General features: G+C 41.8%; 1 protein-coding gene across 1 annotated transcript; it reads right to left on the bottom strand.

The window, feature by feature from the left end:
* Nucleotides 1-3,557: 3,557 nt before the first annotated feature.
* Nucleotides 3,558-9,380, bottom strand: LOC116981999 (oxytocin-neurophysin 1-like). The gene is made up of 3 exons (XM_033035267.1): nt 9,261-9,380; nt 6,093-6,297; nt 3,558-3,613 (listed from the first exon to the last, which is right to left on the bottom strand). The coding sequence occupies exons 1-3, from the start codon at nt 9,378-9,380 to the stop codon at nt 3,558-3,560; spliced, it is 381 nt and encodes a 126-aa protein (XP_032891158.1).
* Nucleotides 9,381-13,863: the final 4,483 nt, after the last annotated feature.

Below are 13,863 nucleotides of genomic sequence, written 5' to 3'. Positions count from 1 at the left end.
AAAACAGGAAGGCAGGTTATTATCTGTTAAGGGATATGGGGAGAAGGCAGGAATGACTTACTGATTGTGGATGATCAGCCATGATCACAGTGAATGGCGGTGCTGGCTCGAAGGGCCGAATGTTCTTTTCCTGCACCTATTGTCTATTGTCTATTCAATCTTTCTGCTGATCTATCTTTCCATCTCAACCCCATTCTCCTGCCTTCTCCCCATTACCTTTGGCACCCTTACTAATTAAGAATCAGTCAAAATCCGCTTTAAAAATACCCAATAACCGGAACCTTCTGATGAAACATCATCGAGTATCAAAACAAAAGATGAAGCATACAAATTAGCCAGAAAAAGCAGCCTACCAGGGGACTGGGAGAAATTCAGTCCAGCAGAGGAGGACAAAGGGCTTAATTAAAAAATAGGGGAAATCGATTATGAAAGAAAACTGGCAGGGAACATAAAAACTGACTGCAAAAGTTTTTATAGATATGTGAAGAGGAAAAGATTAGTTAAAATAAATGTAGGTCCCTTGCAGTCAGAAACAGGCGAATTGATCATGGGGAACAAGGACATGGCAGACCAATTGAATAACTACTTTGGTTCTGTCTTCACTAAGGAAGACATAAATAATCTGCCGGAAATAGCAAGGGACCGGGGGTTAAATGATTGAGTGAACTGAGTGAAATCCAGGTTAGCCGGGAAGTGGTTTTGGGTAAATTGAATGGATTAAAGGCCGATAAATCCCCAGGGCCAAATAAGTTGCATCCCAGAGTACTTAAGGAAGTAGCCGCAAAAATAGTGGATGCACGGTATTGGGGGTTCAGTATTGATGTGGGTAGAGAACTGGCTGGCAGACAGGAAGCAAAGAGTAGGAGTAAACGGGTCCTTTTCACAATGGCAGGCAGTGACTAGTGGGGTACCGCAAGGCTCAGTGCTGGGACCCCAGCTATTTACAATATATATTAATGATCTGGATGAGGGAATTAAATGCAACATCTCCAAGTTTGCTGATGACATGAAGCTGGGGGCAGTGTTAGCTGTGAGGAGGATGCTAGGAGGCTGCAAGGTGACTTGGATAGTTTGGGTGAGTGGGCAAATGCATGGCAGATGCAGTATAATGTGGATAAATGTGAGGTTATCCACTTTGGTGGCAAAAACAGGAAAGCAGACTTATAATCTGAATGGTGGCCGATTAGGAAAAGGGGAGATGCAACAAGACCTGGGTGTCATGGTACACCAGTCATTGAAAGTAGGCATGCAGATGAAGCAGGCAGTGAAGAAAGCGAATGGTATGTTAGCATTCATAGCAAAAGGATAAGAGCAAGGAGGTTCTACTGCAGTTGTACAGGGTCTTGGTGAGACCACACCTGGAGTATTGTGTACAGTTTTGGTCTCCTAATCTGAGGAAAGACATTCTTGCCATAGAGGGAGTACAGAGAAGGTTCACCAGACTGATTCCTGGGATGGCAGGACTTTCATATGAAGAAAGACTGGATAGACTCGGCTTGTACTTGCTAGAAATTAGAAGATTGAGGGGGGATCTTATAGAAACTTACAAAATTCTTAAGGGGTTGGACAGGCTAGATGCAGGAAGATTGTTCCTGATGTTGGGGAAGTCCAGAACAAGGGTTCTCAGTTTAAGAATAAGAGGGTAGTCTTTTCGGACCGAGATGAGAAAATCATTTTTTACACAGAGAGTAGTGAATCTGTGGAATTCTCCGACACAGAAGGTAGTTGAGGCCAGTTCATTGGCTATATTTAAGAGAGAGTAAGATGTGATCCTTGTGGCTAAAGGGATCAGGGGGTATGGAGAGAGGGCAGGTATGGGATACAGAGTTGGATGATCAGCCATGATCATATTGAATGGCGGTGCCGGCTCACAGGGCCGAATGGCCTACTCCTGCACCTAATTTCTATGTTTCTATGTTTCTATGAGTACCATGTGACATGGCTGATGATAAATTGTTGCACCAGACACTGTGAGAGTTTAATACCTTCAATAAAGGATAGCTTTACCTGGTATTTGTCCTTGCAAATGTTTAACTAAAGAGACTATAGATATTATAAAAGATGATTGCTGGTTCTCAGTCTCATTTTGTCAATATAATCTGGGGATAGTCCAGAATATCAAAAGCTGGCTGACCGACAGAAACATAGAAACATAGAAAATAGGTGCAGGAGTAGGCCATTCGGCCCATTGAGCCAGCACCGCCATTCAACATGATCATGGCTGATCATCCAAAATCAGTGCCCCGCTCCTCTTTTTTCCCATATCCCTTGATTCTGTTCGCCCTAAGAGCTACATCTACTGTAACTCTACCTTGAATACATCCAGTGAATTGGCCTCCAATGTCTTCTGTGACAGAGAATTCCACAGATTCACAACTCTCTGGGTGAAAAGGTTTTTCCTCCTCTTAGTTCTAAATGGCCAACCCCTTATTCTTAAACTGGGACCCCTGGTTCTGAACTCCCCCAATATCGGGAAAGTTGGCCACTACAAGTAATATAGGCAATCCTGCTTAATACCATTGCACCATATCAAAATTAGGAGCGAACTGCAGACCTGAATGGTTCACCTTCCCCTCCCCACAACGTGCCCGTCGGACGATGAGACCACTAACCCACCCGAAGGCTCGTCGGACGACGGGGCCTGTTCGAAGGCTCAGTGGACGACATAACTGGGAGGAAGCTGGAGATGTCGGACGTGAGGAGCAAGGGCTGGCAGGAGGGTGACCCTGGGTAATGCCTCCAGTATCTTCAAGGTGGGCTGCAGGAGGCGCCCCTGGGGCGAGGATGGTCAGGTGAGGTGAGGAGAGGAGAGGAGAGGGACGTCAGTTCGCTGGAACTGCTCCAGTACATTAATTAGTTTAGAGATACAGCGCAGAAACAGGCCCTTCGGCACACCGAGTCTGCACCGACCAACGATCCCCGCATATTAACATTGCCCGACAAACACTCGGGACAATTTACATTTACACCAAGCCAATTAACCTACAAACCTGTATGTCTATGGAGTTTTGGAGGAAACTGAAGATCTTGGAGAAAACCCACACGGTCACAGGGAGAACGTACAAACTCCGCACAGACAGCACCCGTGGTCAGGATCGAACCTGGGTCTCCAGTGCTCCAAGCTGTGTAAAGCAGCAACTCTACTGCTGCGCCATCAAGCCGCCCTAATTATATTATTAACTCTATTCAGAATGTACCATTAAATGTTTTACATTCATTGCTTGAAATGTAATTTGTGAAATACGAACACAGATATGAACACAGACATCAGGGCAGTACTATAGGTGCGGCATTGTCAGTGACAGACATTTCATGCATTCTGAAATAATCTCAAAAAAGAGCAAGGTGTTTGTATTTTGTTTATTTAATGTTAATGGTTATTCCAAGTGCTGCATTATTTCACATTTATTTAACACATCTGTACATGTCTGGAAACCTTTACAGGTTATAATTTCTATCTATTCAGCATCAAAACGTAATAGTATTAAACATTTATCGGCTTGAGCTTTAGGTAGCGAGGGTTTGTGCTGCAGATCACGTTTCCCCAGAGACGCGCTTTAATCTGAGGTGAAGATGCTCCTGGAGTTACACGCAGGATCCAATGTGCAGCTCTCTGCAATGAATGAACAGCACAAGTGACCTTTATTATCGACATACATTCAACCATCTCCAACAACAGCGTTACCATCACAACGTTTAAGAAACAATTAGCCTGGTACATGTTTAGGACACGTTTAGTATTTGGGCCAAACACAGTACAGACTGGTGTAGTTGGGACATGTTGGCCGGTATGGGCAAGTTGTGTGGAAAGGCCTGTTTTCACGCTGTATGACTTTATGACTAAAGCTATTTAAACCATTTAAAGCATAACATTGCCATCTCATGAGACATAGAGAAGGAATTAATATCCATTTGAGTTTGGTGAATAATCCAATCTGTGAAATGGACCAGGTAATGCTGGAAGTACTCAGCAGGTTGGGCAGCATCCGTGGAGTGGGAAACAGAGTTAATTTTTTCATTTCTATCACATTTACTCACAACTAAGAAAGGTTAGAGAAGTAAAGCAAGTTAGAGCTTCGCTCTGAGTCAGCATTGACTCAATGGGCCAAATGACTTTATTCATCAGGGCAACACAGTGGCGCAGCGGTAGAGTTGCTGCCTTACAGCGCTAAATATCCGGATTCGATCTTGACTACGGGCACAGGTTTAAGGTGAAAGGGGAAAGATTTAAAAGAGACTGGAGGGGCAACATTTTAACTCGGAGGACAGTACATGTATGGAACATGAGGTAGTTGAGGCAGATGTAATTACACCAGTTAAAAGTCATGTGAACAGGTACAGTACATGGACAGATCAATGTTTGGGCCACAACTCGCTGGAGTTTTGAAGGATGACGGAGGATTTAAAACTTACTGAAGGGTGAAAGGCCTGGATAGAGTGGATGTGGAGAGGATGTTTCCATTATTGGGAGAGTCTACAACCAGGGGGCATAGCTTCAGAATACAAGGACGTACCTTTAGAAAGGTAATGAGGAGGAATTTCTATAGTCAGAGGGTAGTGAATCTGTGGAATTCATCGCCACAGAGAGCTGCGGAGGCCAAGTCATTGGGTATTTTTAATGTGGAGATACACAGATACTTGATACAGTAAGTAAGTAAGTAAGTAAGTAAGTAAGTAAGTAAGTAAGTAAGTAAGTAAGTAAGTAAGTAAGTAAGTAAGTAAGTAAGTAAGTAAGTAAGTAAGTAAGTAAGTAAGTAAGTAAGTAAGTAAGTAAGTAAGTAAGTAAGTAAGTAAGTAAGTAAGTAAGTAAGTAAGTAAGTAAGTAAGTAAGTAAGTAAGTAAGTAAGTAAGTTTATTGGCCAAGTATTCACATACAAGGAATTTGCCTTGGTGCTCCGCGTACAAGTAACAACATGACATACAGTGACAGTTACGAATGACTCAGAAAACACTAAACATTAATAATAATAAAACATTAATGATAAAACACCATTGATCAAGCATGTGAACCAACTAAATACCAGATCAAAGGGAGGCTGCAGATTTTTGGCTGTTGAGTAGAGCAACTACTCGTGGATAAAAACTCTTTTTATGTCTGGCTGTGGCAGCTTTGACAATCCGGAGTCGCCTTCCAGAGGGAAGTGATTCAAAGAGTTTGTGGCCAGGGTGAGAGGGGTCAGAGATGATCTTACCCGCTCGCTTCCTGGCCCTTGCAGTGTACAGTTCATCAATGGAGGGAAGGTTGCAGCTAATAACCTTCTCTGCTGACGAGGTGTCGTGCTTGGTGGCTGAGCCAAACCAGTAAGAGTGTGAAAGGTTATGAGGAGAAGGCAGGAGAATAGGGTTAAGAAGGAAGGGTAGATCAGCCATGTTTGAATGGTGGAGTCGACTCAATTGGCAGAATGACCTCCTTCTGCTCCTATGACTTATGAACTTATGAACTATCATGGGTTTTTAACTGAAGGGGTCCATGGCAAAATGGACCATGCACTTCATCAGAACCTGGAAGCTTAGATTAGTTTGAAATTAAGACAATTTGAAACAAAGCCATTGGAGCAGTCCCTCAAGATTCAGGGACAGTTTCTTCCCAGTTGTTATCAGGCAACTGAATCATCCTACCACATTCAGAGAGCAGTGCTGAACTACTATCTACCTCTTTGGTGACCGTCGGACTATACTTGATCGGACTTTGCCGGTTTTACCTTGTTCTAAATATGATTCCCCTATCGTGTATCTACTGTATACACGGTAAATGGCTCAATTGTAATCAGGTATTGTCTTTCTGCTGACTGGTTAGCACGTAACAAACTATTTTCACTGTATCTCAGTACACGTGGCAATAAACTAAACTCAAACTAAAAGACTTGGCTGAAACGGGGCGCCCAGCGTTTTCTGCTTCTGTTCCACATTTCTAGCCTCAACAGTTTCTGTTATTATTAAAACGCTGCAGTTTTCTTCCCATTAACACCCATTCCCCAATCCCTCTGCTAGTTCTCTCCATCTCCCCCACCCCGGAGCCATGGTGTTGGGAAGTGGAGGAACTAAACTGAACTGAACTGAACTGAAGGCGGTTTAAAGTGGCAGCATCTCACCAGCAGTGCAGCAGGTTCCCGCCGCGGCACATTTCCCACCGTTCGTGCCACAGAGCCTGCCGGCAGGTTCACACGGAGAGAGCAGGTAGGATTCCTTTTGGCACCTCAATGTCTCCGACGTTCCGAAGAAGCAGCCGATCTCCTCCCCGCAGCAGATCTTGGCCCCGAAGCACTGGCCTCTGTTGCCGGGACCACAAGACATGCACTGGGCAAGAGCACAGAATGAATTATATCAGTAAGACCAGCCTCTGGCAGAGATAAACCAGTATCACGAAACCCCAATGGCAACATTATTATGATCATATCAATATCATTCCAATCAGTAGAGGATTTGCTTTTACATTTTCTTACAGTGTCTGTGATTTCTTTTCCTTTGACTGCTCTAAGGAAGATAGAGCTATTATTTCTATCCCCAAGATCAGCAGATCAAATTTAGCAGCTATATGTACACCATATGTACACCAGCAGCTATATGTACACCAAATTATTTACATTTATACACTAATCAAATATTTGCAAAGCCATACAAAAAAGGGAGAAATAAATTAAAGAGAAAAGAAAAAACCCTCATATACTATACAGTATCTTAGTCATATATACAACCCATCGCCCTATAATCACCCTTCCCAATACAATCAGTACAACAAATATCCCACTCACAATCACCTATCCTCATCCCAAAATCCTTTAAAAAAAGTGTTTTTGTACATCTTTTTAAACTGAATTATGTTTGTGCTAAGTTTTATCTCCTGTTCCAGACCATTCCACAAATTCACACCACAGATTGCTATGCACATACTTTTAAGAGTTGTTCTGACATTGAGTTTTTTTAAATTATGTTCCCCTCTCAATTTACACCCACCCTGTCTTTACATAAACAGTTTTTATATATTTCTTGGAAGTAAATTATTTCTTGCTTTGTACATGATTTGCACAGTCTTAAATTTAACCAGATCGGTGAACTTCAGTGTATGTGAATTTAAGAATAATAAATTGGTATGTTCAAGATATCCAACGTTATTGATAATTCTTATTGCTCTTTTTTGTAATGTGCATAACGGCTATAGGTTGGTTTTGTAGGTGTTACCCCATATCTCCACACAGTAACTCAGATATGGCAATGTGAGTGTATTATACAGAGTATGTAATGATTTGTGGCCCAGAATGTGTCTTGATTTTCCCAATACTACTATAGACTTTGCCAGTTTTGCTTTGACGTGGTTTATATGTGGTTTCCAGCATATTTTGTGGTCTAAGATCACACCAAGAAATTTATTTTCATATACACTTTCTATACTTATATTATCTATTTTCAATTGTACTTGAGGGTTTGTTTTATGTTTTCCAAATAGCACAATCTTTGTTTTGCTTAAATTTAGAGACAATTTGTTGACATCAAACCACTGTTTTAATTTATTCATTTCTGATGTGATGACCTCCAAAAGCTGCTTCAAATTGTCACCGGAACAAAAAATATTCGTATCATCGGCAAATATAATCAATTTCAGTATATTTGATACTTTGCATATGTCATTAATGTATATTATGAAAAGCTTTTGACCTAACACAGACCCTTGAGGTCACAAGTTATGTTCATGTAAGTTGATTTGTGTTCACCTATTTCTACAAATTGTTGCCTGTTTCTTAAATAGCATCTCACCCAATCCAATCCAACCCCTCTGATGCCATACCTATCCAGTTTCATGAGTAAAATGTCGTGATTTGCGGTATCAAATGCTTTTTTTAAGTCTATGAATATTCCCACTGCAAGTTTTTTATTATCTATGCAATTTGTGATTTCCTCGATTAGTTCCATTAGTGCCATAGATGTTGATCTGTCTGTCCATATTAACTGTGGACCAAAAGCTTATGTTTTTCAATGAAATTGTCAAGTCTTTATGTAAAAATTTTTTCAAGGATCTTGGAGAATTGGGAGAGTAAAGAAACAGGACTGTAATTTGTGAAATGGTGTCTATCCCCAGTTTTATATAATGGTATTACTTTAGCTATTTTCATTTTGTTCGGAAATTTACCGGATTGAAAAGACAAGTTACAGATATGAGTTCATGGTTCTGCAATTTCTTCAATAACGTTTTTTATTATAATCATATCAATATCATTCCAATCAGTAGAGGATTTGCTTTTACATTTTCTTACAGTGTCTATGATTTCTTTTCCTTCGACTGCTCTAAGGAAGATAGAGCTATTATTTCTATCCCCAAGATCAGTATCTGCCCCTTCTTTTGTTTCTGGGTCATTCATTTTTTCTGCCAAATCTGGTCCCACATTTATAAAGAATTTGTTAAAACCATTAACCGCATCATCCATCTTATTTATTGTATTGTCTTCCTCAATAAAATACTAAGGGTAGCCTGTATTTTTTGATCCATTTCTAATAATACTATTTAGCACGTTCCATAAACCTTTCATATTGTTTTTATTATTCTCTAACGTTTTATTATAGTATTCTTTCTTACATATCCTCATAATATTGGTTAATTTATTCTTATATTTTTTATATTTATTTTCTGCTTCTGAAGTTCGATATTTTATGAATTGTCTATATAGTGTGGTTTTCTTTTTGCAGGCATTTTTTAAACCCTTAGTGATCCATGGAATATTTGTTTGTTGTTGTCACTAAATTGTTTCACAGGACAGTTTTTGTCATAACGTGATTTTAAAATATTTAGAAATCCATTGTAAGCTTTGTCGACATCTTCACCCTCATATATTACCCTGCAATTCTGTTTCAGTAATTCATTCTTAAATGCATTTATGTTTTCTTCGGTTCTCACCCTTTGGTATTTGAAATGACTGGTGTTCATAGGTTTCCTATAACTACAGTGATAAACAATAAAAACAGGTAAATGGTCACTGATGTCACTGTATAATAGTCCACTTACTTATGAACAGAGGGTTTGCATTCAACAGTCTGTACAGGACGGGTCACTAACTCTTATACCACAGCCAGTCTAGGTGGAAGCCAATCTTGGTTAAGGACCATGCTAATGCCTGTCGGAGGCTGCGGGAAGAACCCTGGGCTACATTCAGTACGGAACAGTTGTGAAATTCCGTACTGGTTCTCAACGTGAAAATGCCATTTTGAGGAACAAGAAACCATGACGAGCCATTAGTACTGGACGATGCATGAAGAAAGCTTCTCCTTACCTGTCTGATGTCCATGTCCATGATGGATCGTTTGCCTCCTTGAGGACAGTTGCTGATGTAACAAGCCGAAGCGATGGAGATGAGGAAGAGGAGACCGACAGTGAGGCAAGCGGAGTGCATGATGTTCTCCTGGTGTGTCTGACAACAGGAAACCTTCCAACCTGCACTGAGCAACTTCCAATCCACTCCCTTTTTATACCCTTCAGAATACTCCGTGCACTGCGATGCTATCATGTTACTAATGTTTTGTTAGCTGATTACACTCATACAATGCAACTCACAATTCACCTGAGGTCAATCCATGACTTCGATATTTTAATTTTACAAACGCTTAATTTGTTTAATGCATAAAAGTGCAGGCCGTTCCAAACTGAATTATCATTTACCAATTAAAATCTACTGATGTATTTTAATGCATAAAGATCATCACAATCAAGGGATGGGTGGAAATTAACAGTCCAAATTAGTGTGATTTAGGGAAAGGTTTGGGGGTCAGAAGTGTCTGGAATTGATGAGGTAACAAATTGGACTGAGCTTTCCACCAGAAGACATGAATGAGTTTGAGCAGACTCAGTAAGATGTCATCAATGAGAATTGGATCCAGATAAAGACAAGAGTGAATGGTAGAGTTGATGAATGGACCTACAACAGCTTTGGTGAAACTACTGGATCTATAGAACTTTGCTATTCAAGTTCACACCACCAGGTTATAGCATCCATGGGCAGTGTTATAGGAAAGATGTTGTCAGACTGGAAAGGGTACGGAGAAGATTAACAAAGATGTTGCTAGGACTCAAGGGCCTGAGCTATAGGGAGCGGTTGTGCAGACTAGGATTCTATTTGTTGGAGTGCAGGAGGATGAGGGGTGATCTTATAGATGTGTGCAAAATCATGAGAGGAATAGATCAGGTAAACGCACAGAGTCTCTTGCACAGAGAGAACCAGTGGACATACTGTAGGTAACTTTTTTACACAGTGGTTGATGGGTGTATGGAACGTGTTGGCAGAGGAGGTAGTTGAGGCAGGGACTATAACAACGTTTGAGAAATATTTAGACAGGTACATGGATAGGGCAGGTTTAGAGGGATAAGGTTGCTCAAGGTTCCAGCAAGACTCAAGGTTCCAGCATCTGCATGTTCTTATGTAGCCCTGTGTCTCCCATTGCCGTTTGTGGATCCAGTTTGCCAACGTGGCCTGGATCTCCATGGGAGATAACCTTCTGGACCAGTCTCCATTGTGGGACCAGATCGGTGATTGTTGATTCCGGATCAAATACTCTCTCCCTAGTCTGGGTTAGTAAACCACTGAGTCCAACACTCGAGTCCAAACCCTTCTTTATTTGTATCCAACACCGTGGGGCCAGCCTCGGATCGACTCACTCGAGCCCTCAGCAGCCTCGCGTAAACAGAACAGAAGTAAAGACCACCGACACGCCCCAACGAAAGGATCACCCTTATATATCCCTGAACAGTGGCGGGAAAACTAACGGCTTGAAAGTACTGGGGGAGGCTACCCCTACAAACCAATCACGGCACCTATTCAGTACCCTGTATCAGTGTATTGAAACATAACAAAAACCTCTTTAGTAACCCAGACTTGGTGGTGGCAGGTGGGTCACATGGGCAGAAGCTTCCTGGAGCTTCTTCAGAGGTCCAGACTTACTGGCGACAGGTAGGTCACATGGGTCTCCAGCATCTTGCAATGTATTGTCACTATCAGTGAAGCCCACTCTTTCACAGGCACCTGCCATTACCCAAAGTACCCATATCCCTGCATATTCACATGATGAAGGGAATAGCGTAAGTAAGTAATACTGCTGTCAATAGCAATAAGTAAGAAATGCTGCTGTTGGATTAGAGGTTTGAAGGAGTGGGGCGGTTGTAATGCATGATTACAGATACACTTTAGTTTAGTTTAGTTTACTTAAAGATACAGCGCAGAAACAGGCCCTTCAGCCCACCGAGTCTGTGCTGACCAGTGATTTTCGTACATTAACACTATCCCGCACATTCTAGGGAATGTTTTTCAACTTTGCCAAGCCAAGTAACCAACAAACCTGTGCGTCATTGGAGTGTGGGAGCAAACCCCACGCAGGTCACAGGGAGAATGTACAAATGGCGTACAGACAGCATCCATAGTCAGGATCGAACCCGAGTTCTGGCACAGAGAGAGTCGCCTGGCTTGGCCGCCGTTCAGTATCATCGCCTTACATTTAAATTTAAATCATTAATGTATATTACGAAAATCAAGTGACACTGTACTGAGCCCTGGTGAATCTCGCTGGCAAGTATTCCAGTTGCAAACCTTTACTCTTTGCTTTCTGCCTGTGAGCCTCTCTCTGGCCTCTGCCACTGTTGAATCCTTCAGTTCTTTTGGTCATGATAATTCATAACATAAGGAAGAGCCTTATCCTGAACTGGCCCCAGCATGTCTGTAGAGGAAAGATTCTGAAAGGATTATTTGAACGCGTGCCATGTTACTGGTTGCATGCAAAGACTCCGGGCAAAGCGGACACTGAGCTGGGATGTGAACAGACAGGAGAACAGCTTGCTTTTGGAGACGTTGGGAGGTTCTGAAAAGGAGGTGGCGTGTGAAACGGAGGGAGATCCAGAGCGTGGTGCAAAGACAGCTGGTCGTTCTGACGTTCGGGATGAAAAGCACAGTGGGTTGGAGTGAGGGACGGGAGCATTTGTGGGATGTGCTGAAGGAGGTTGGAAAGGTTGGCAGGCGCAAGGGCCCGAAGAGACCAATCCCTTGTAAACATCCGAGTCAGCAGATTTCGAACCGTAGTAACGTGTCCATTCAATGCAAAGAACATTTAAAACTCAGGAAACCAAACCCCATCATTTCAGAGTAGCTGGGGCAGAAAGTTACCCTGAGAAACAGCTGTGGTTCTGGTAATATATCCATGGAGACTGGGTAAGATTCGAGAGACATCTACCCCAGCCCTTGGTCAAAGAAGGCATCCATTGTGGGCTCAACATTTCCTTGATTATTATTGCTTTCTGCATATCTTCCATTCACTTGTCCTAAACACCATCTATATCTCTCGTTCCCCTTTCCACTGATGCTCATTCTGAAGAAATGCCTCGACATGCAACTGCTTGATTAGTACAGATGTCAGATGTTGTGACACAAACATGCATCCAGTGAATCGGCCTTCACCGCCTTCTGAGGCAGAGAATTCCACAAATTCACAACTCTCTGCATGGAAATGTTTTTCCTCATTTTAGTTCTAAATGGCCAACCCTTTATTCTTAAACTATTGCCCCTGGTTCTGGACTCCCCCAACATCGGGAACATGTTTCCTGCATCTAGCATGTCCAATCCCTTAATAATTTTATATATTTCCATAAGATATCCTCTCATCCTTCTAAATTCCAGTGAATACAAGCCAGGTCGCTCCATTCTTTCATCATATGACAGTCCCGCCATCCCGGGCATTAACCTCATCTGGAGAGAATGAATGGGTGACGTTTCGGGTCGAGACTGGACTGGGCTGAAGTCTGAAGAAGGGTCTCGACCTGAAACATCACACAATCCTTCTCCAGAGATGCTGCCTGTCCCGTTGAGTTACTCCAACATTTTGTGTTTATCTTCGGTTTAAACCAGCTTCTGCAGTTCCTTCCTACACATAAATAGTAAGATTAAATGAGAACTTACCAGTTTGAAGTTTGATCTGTATTTTATGAGGAGTTACGATGAGGGATTACGTGAAGAACCCCGCCAGGACGCATGCGTGTCATTCTTCAAAGCAGCGGTGTGAAATCACAGACAACTGTAATGACTAAACATAGTAAGATTAGAGAAGAGATACTAGTTAAGTATATGATCAAGGGTGGGAGCGGAGGGCACGTAATCCCTCATCGTAACTCCTCATAAAATACAGATCAAACTTCAAACTGGTAAGTTCTCGTTTAATCTTACTATTTTACTTCGGAGTCACCAGAGTGACTACGTGAAGATTTTAAAGCTCTGTGATTTCATGCCGTGGAAACGAGTCCATGCATCACGTCTGCCTTGACTGTAGGAGGAATAGTGTTAACATAATTTGGACATGAATTCGACATTGAAATCATAAAATTTATTAACACAAATTATAACCCTTTTATGGGTTTGAATTAATTTACAGAACTTAAATTTTTTTCTGCAAATGTTCCAGATTTCATTACTGGTTTATTGTAAAATAATTGGAATAACCATATAACCATATAACAATTTACAGCACGGAAACAGGCCATCTCGACCCTTCTAGTCCGTGCCGAACACATAATCTCCCCTAGTCCCATATACCTGCGCTCAGACCATAACCCTCCATTCCTTTCCCATCCATATAACTATCCAATTTATTTTTAAATGATAAAAACGAACCTGCCTCCACCACCTTCACTGGAAGCTCATTCCACACAGCTACCACTCTCTGAGTAAAGAAGTTCCCCCTCATGTTACCCCTAAACTTCAGTCCCTTAATTCTCAAGTCATGTCCCCTTGTTTGAAACTTCCCTACTCTCAGTGGGAAAAGCTTTTCCACGTCAACTCTGTCTATCCCTCTCATCATTTTAAAAACCTCTATCAAGTCCCCCCTTAACCTTCTGCGCTCCAA

Source organism: Amblyraja radiata, chromosome 1 (genome assembly GCF_010909765.2).
Source record: "Amblyraja radiata isolate CabotCenter1 chromosome 1, sAmbRad1.1.pri, whole genome shotgun sequence".
Taxonomy (NCBI): domain Eukaryota; kingdom Metazoa; phylum Chordata; class Chondrichthyes; order Rajiformes; family Rajidae; genus Amblyraja; species Amblyraja radiata.
This window is presented reverse-complemented; position numbering and strand designations above follow the sequence as displayed.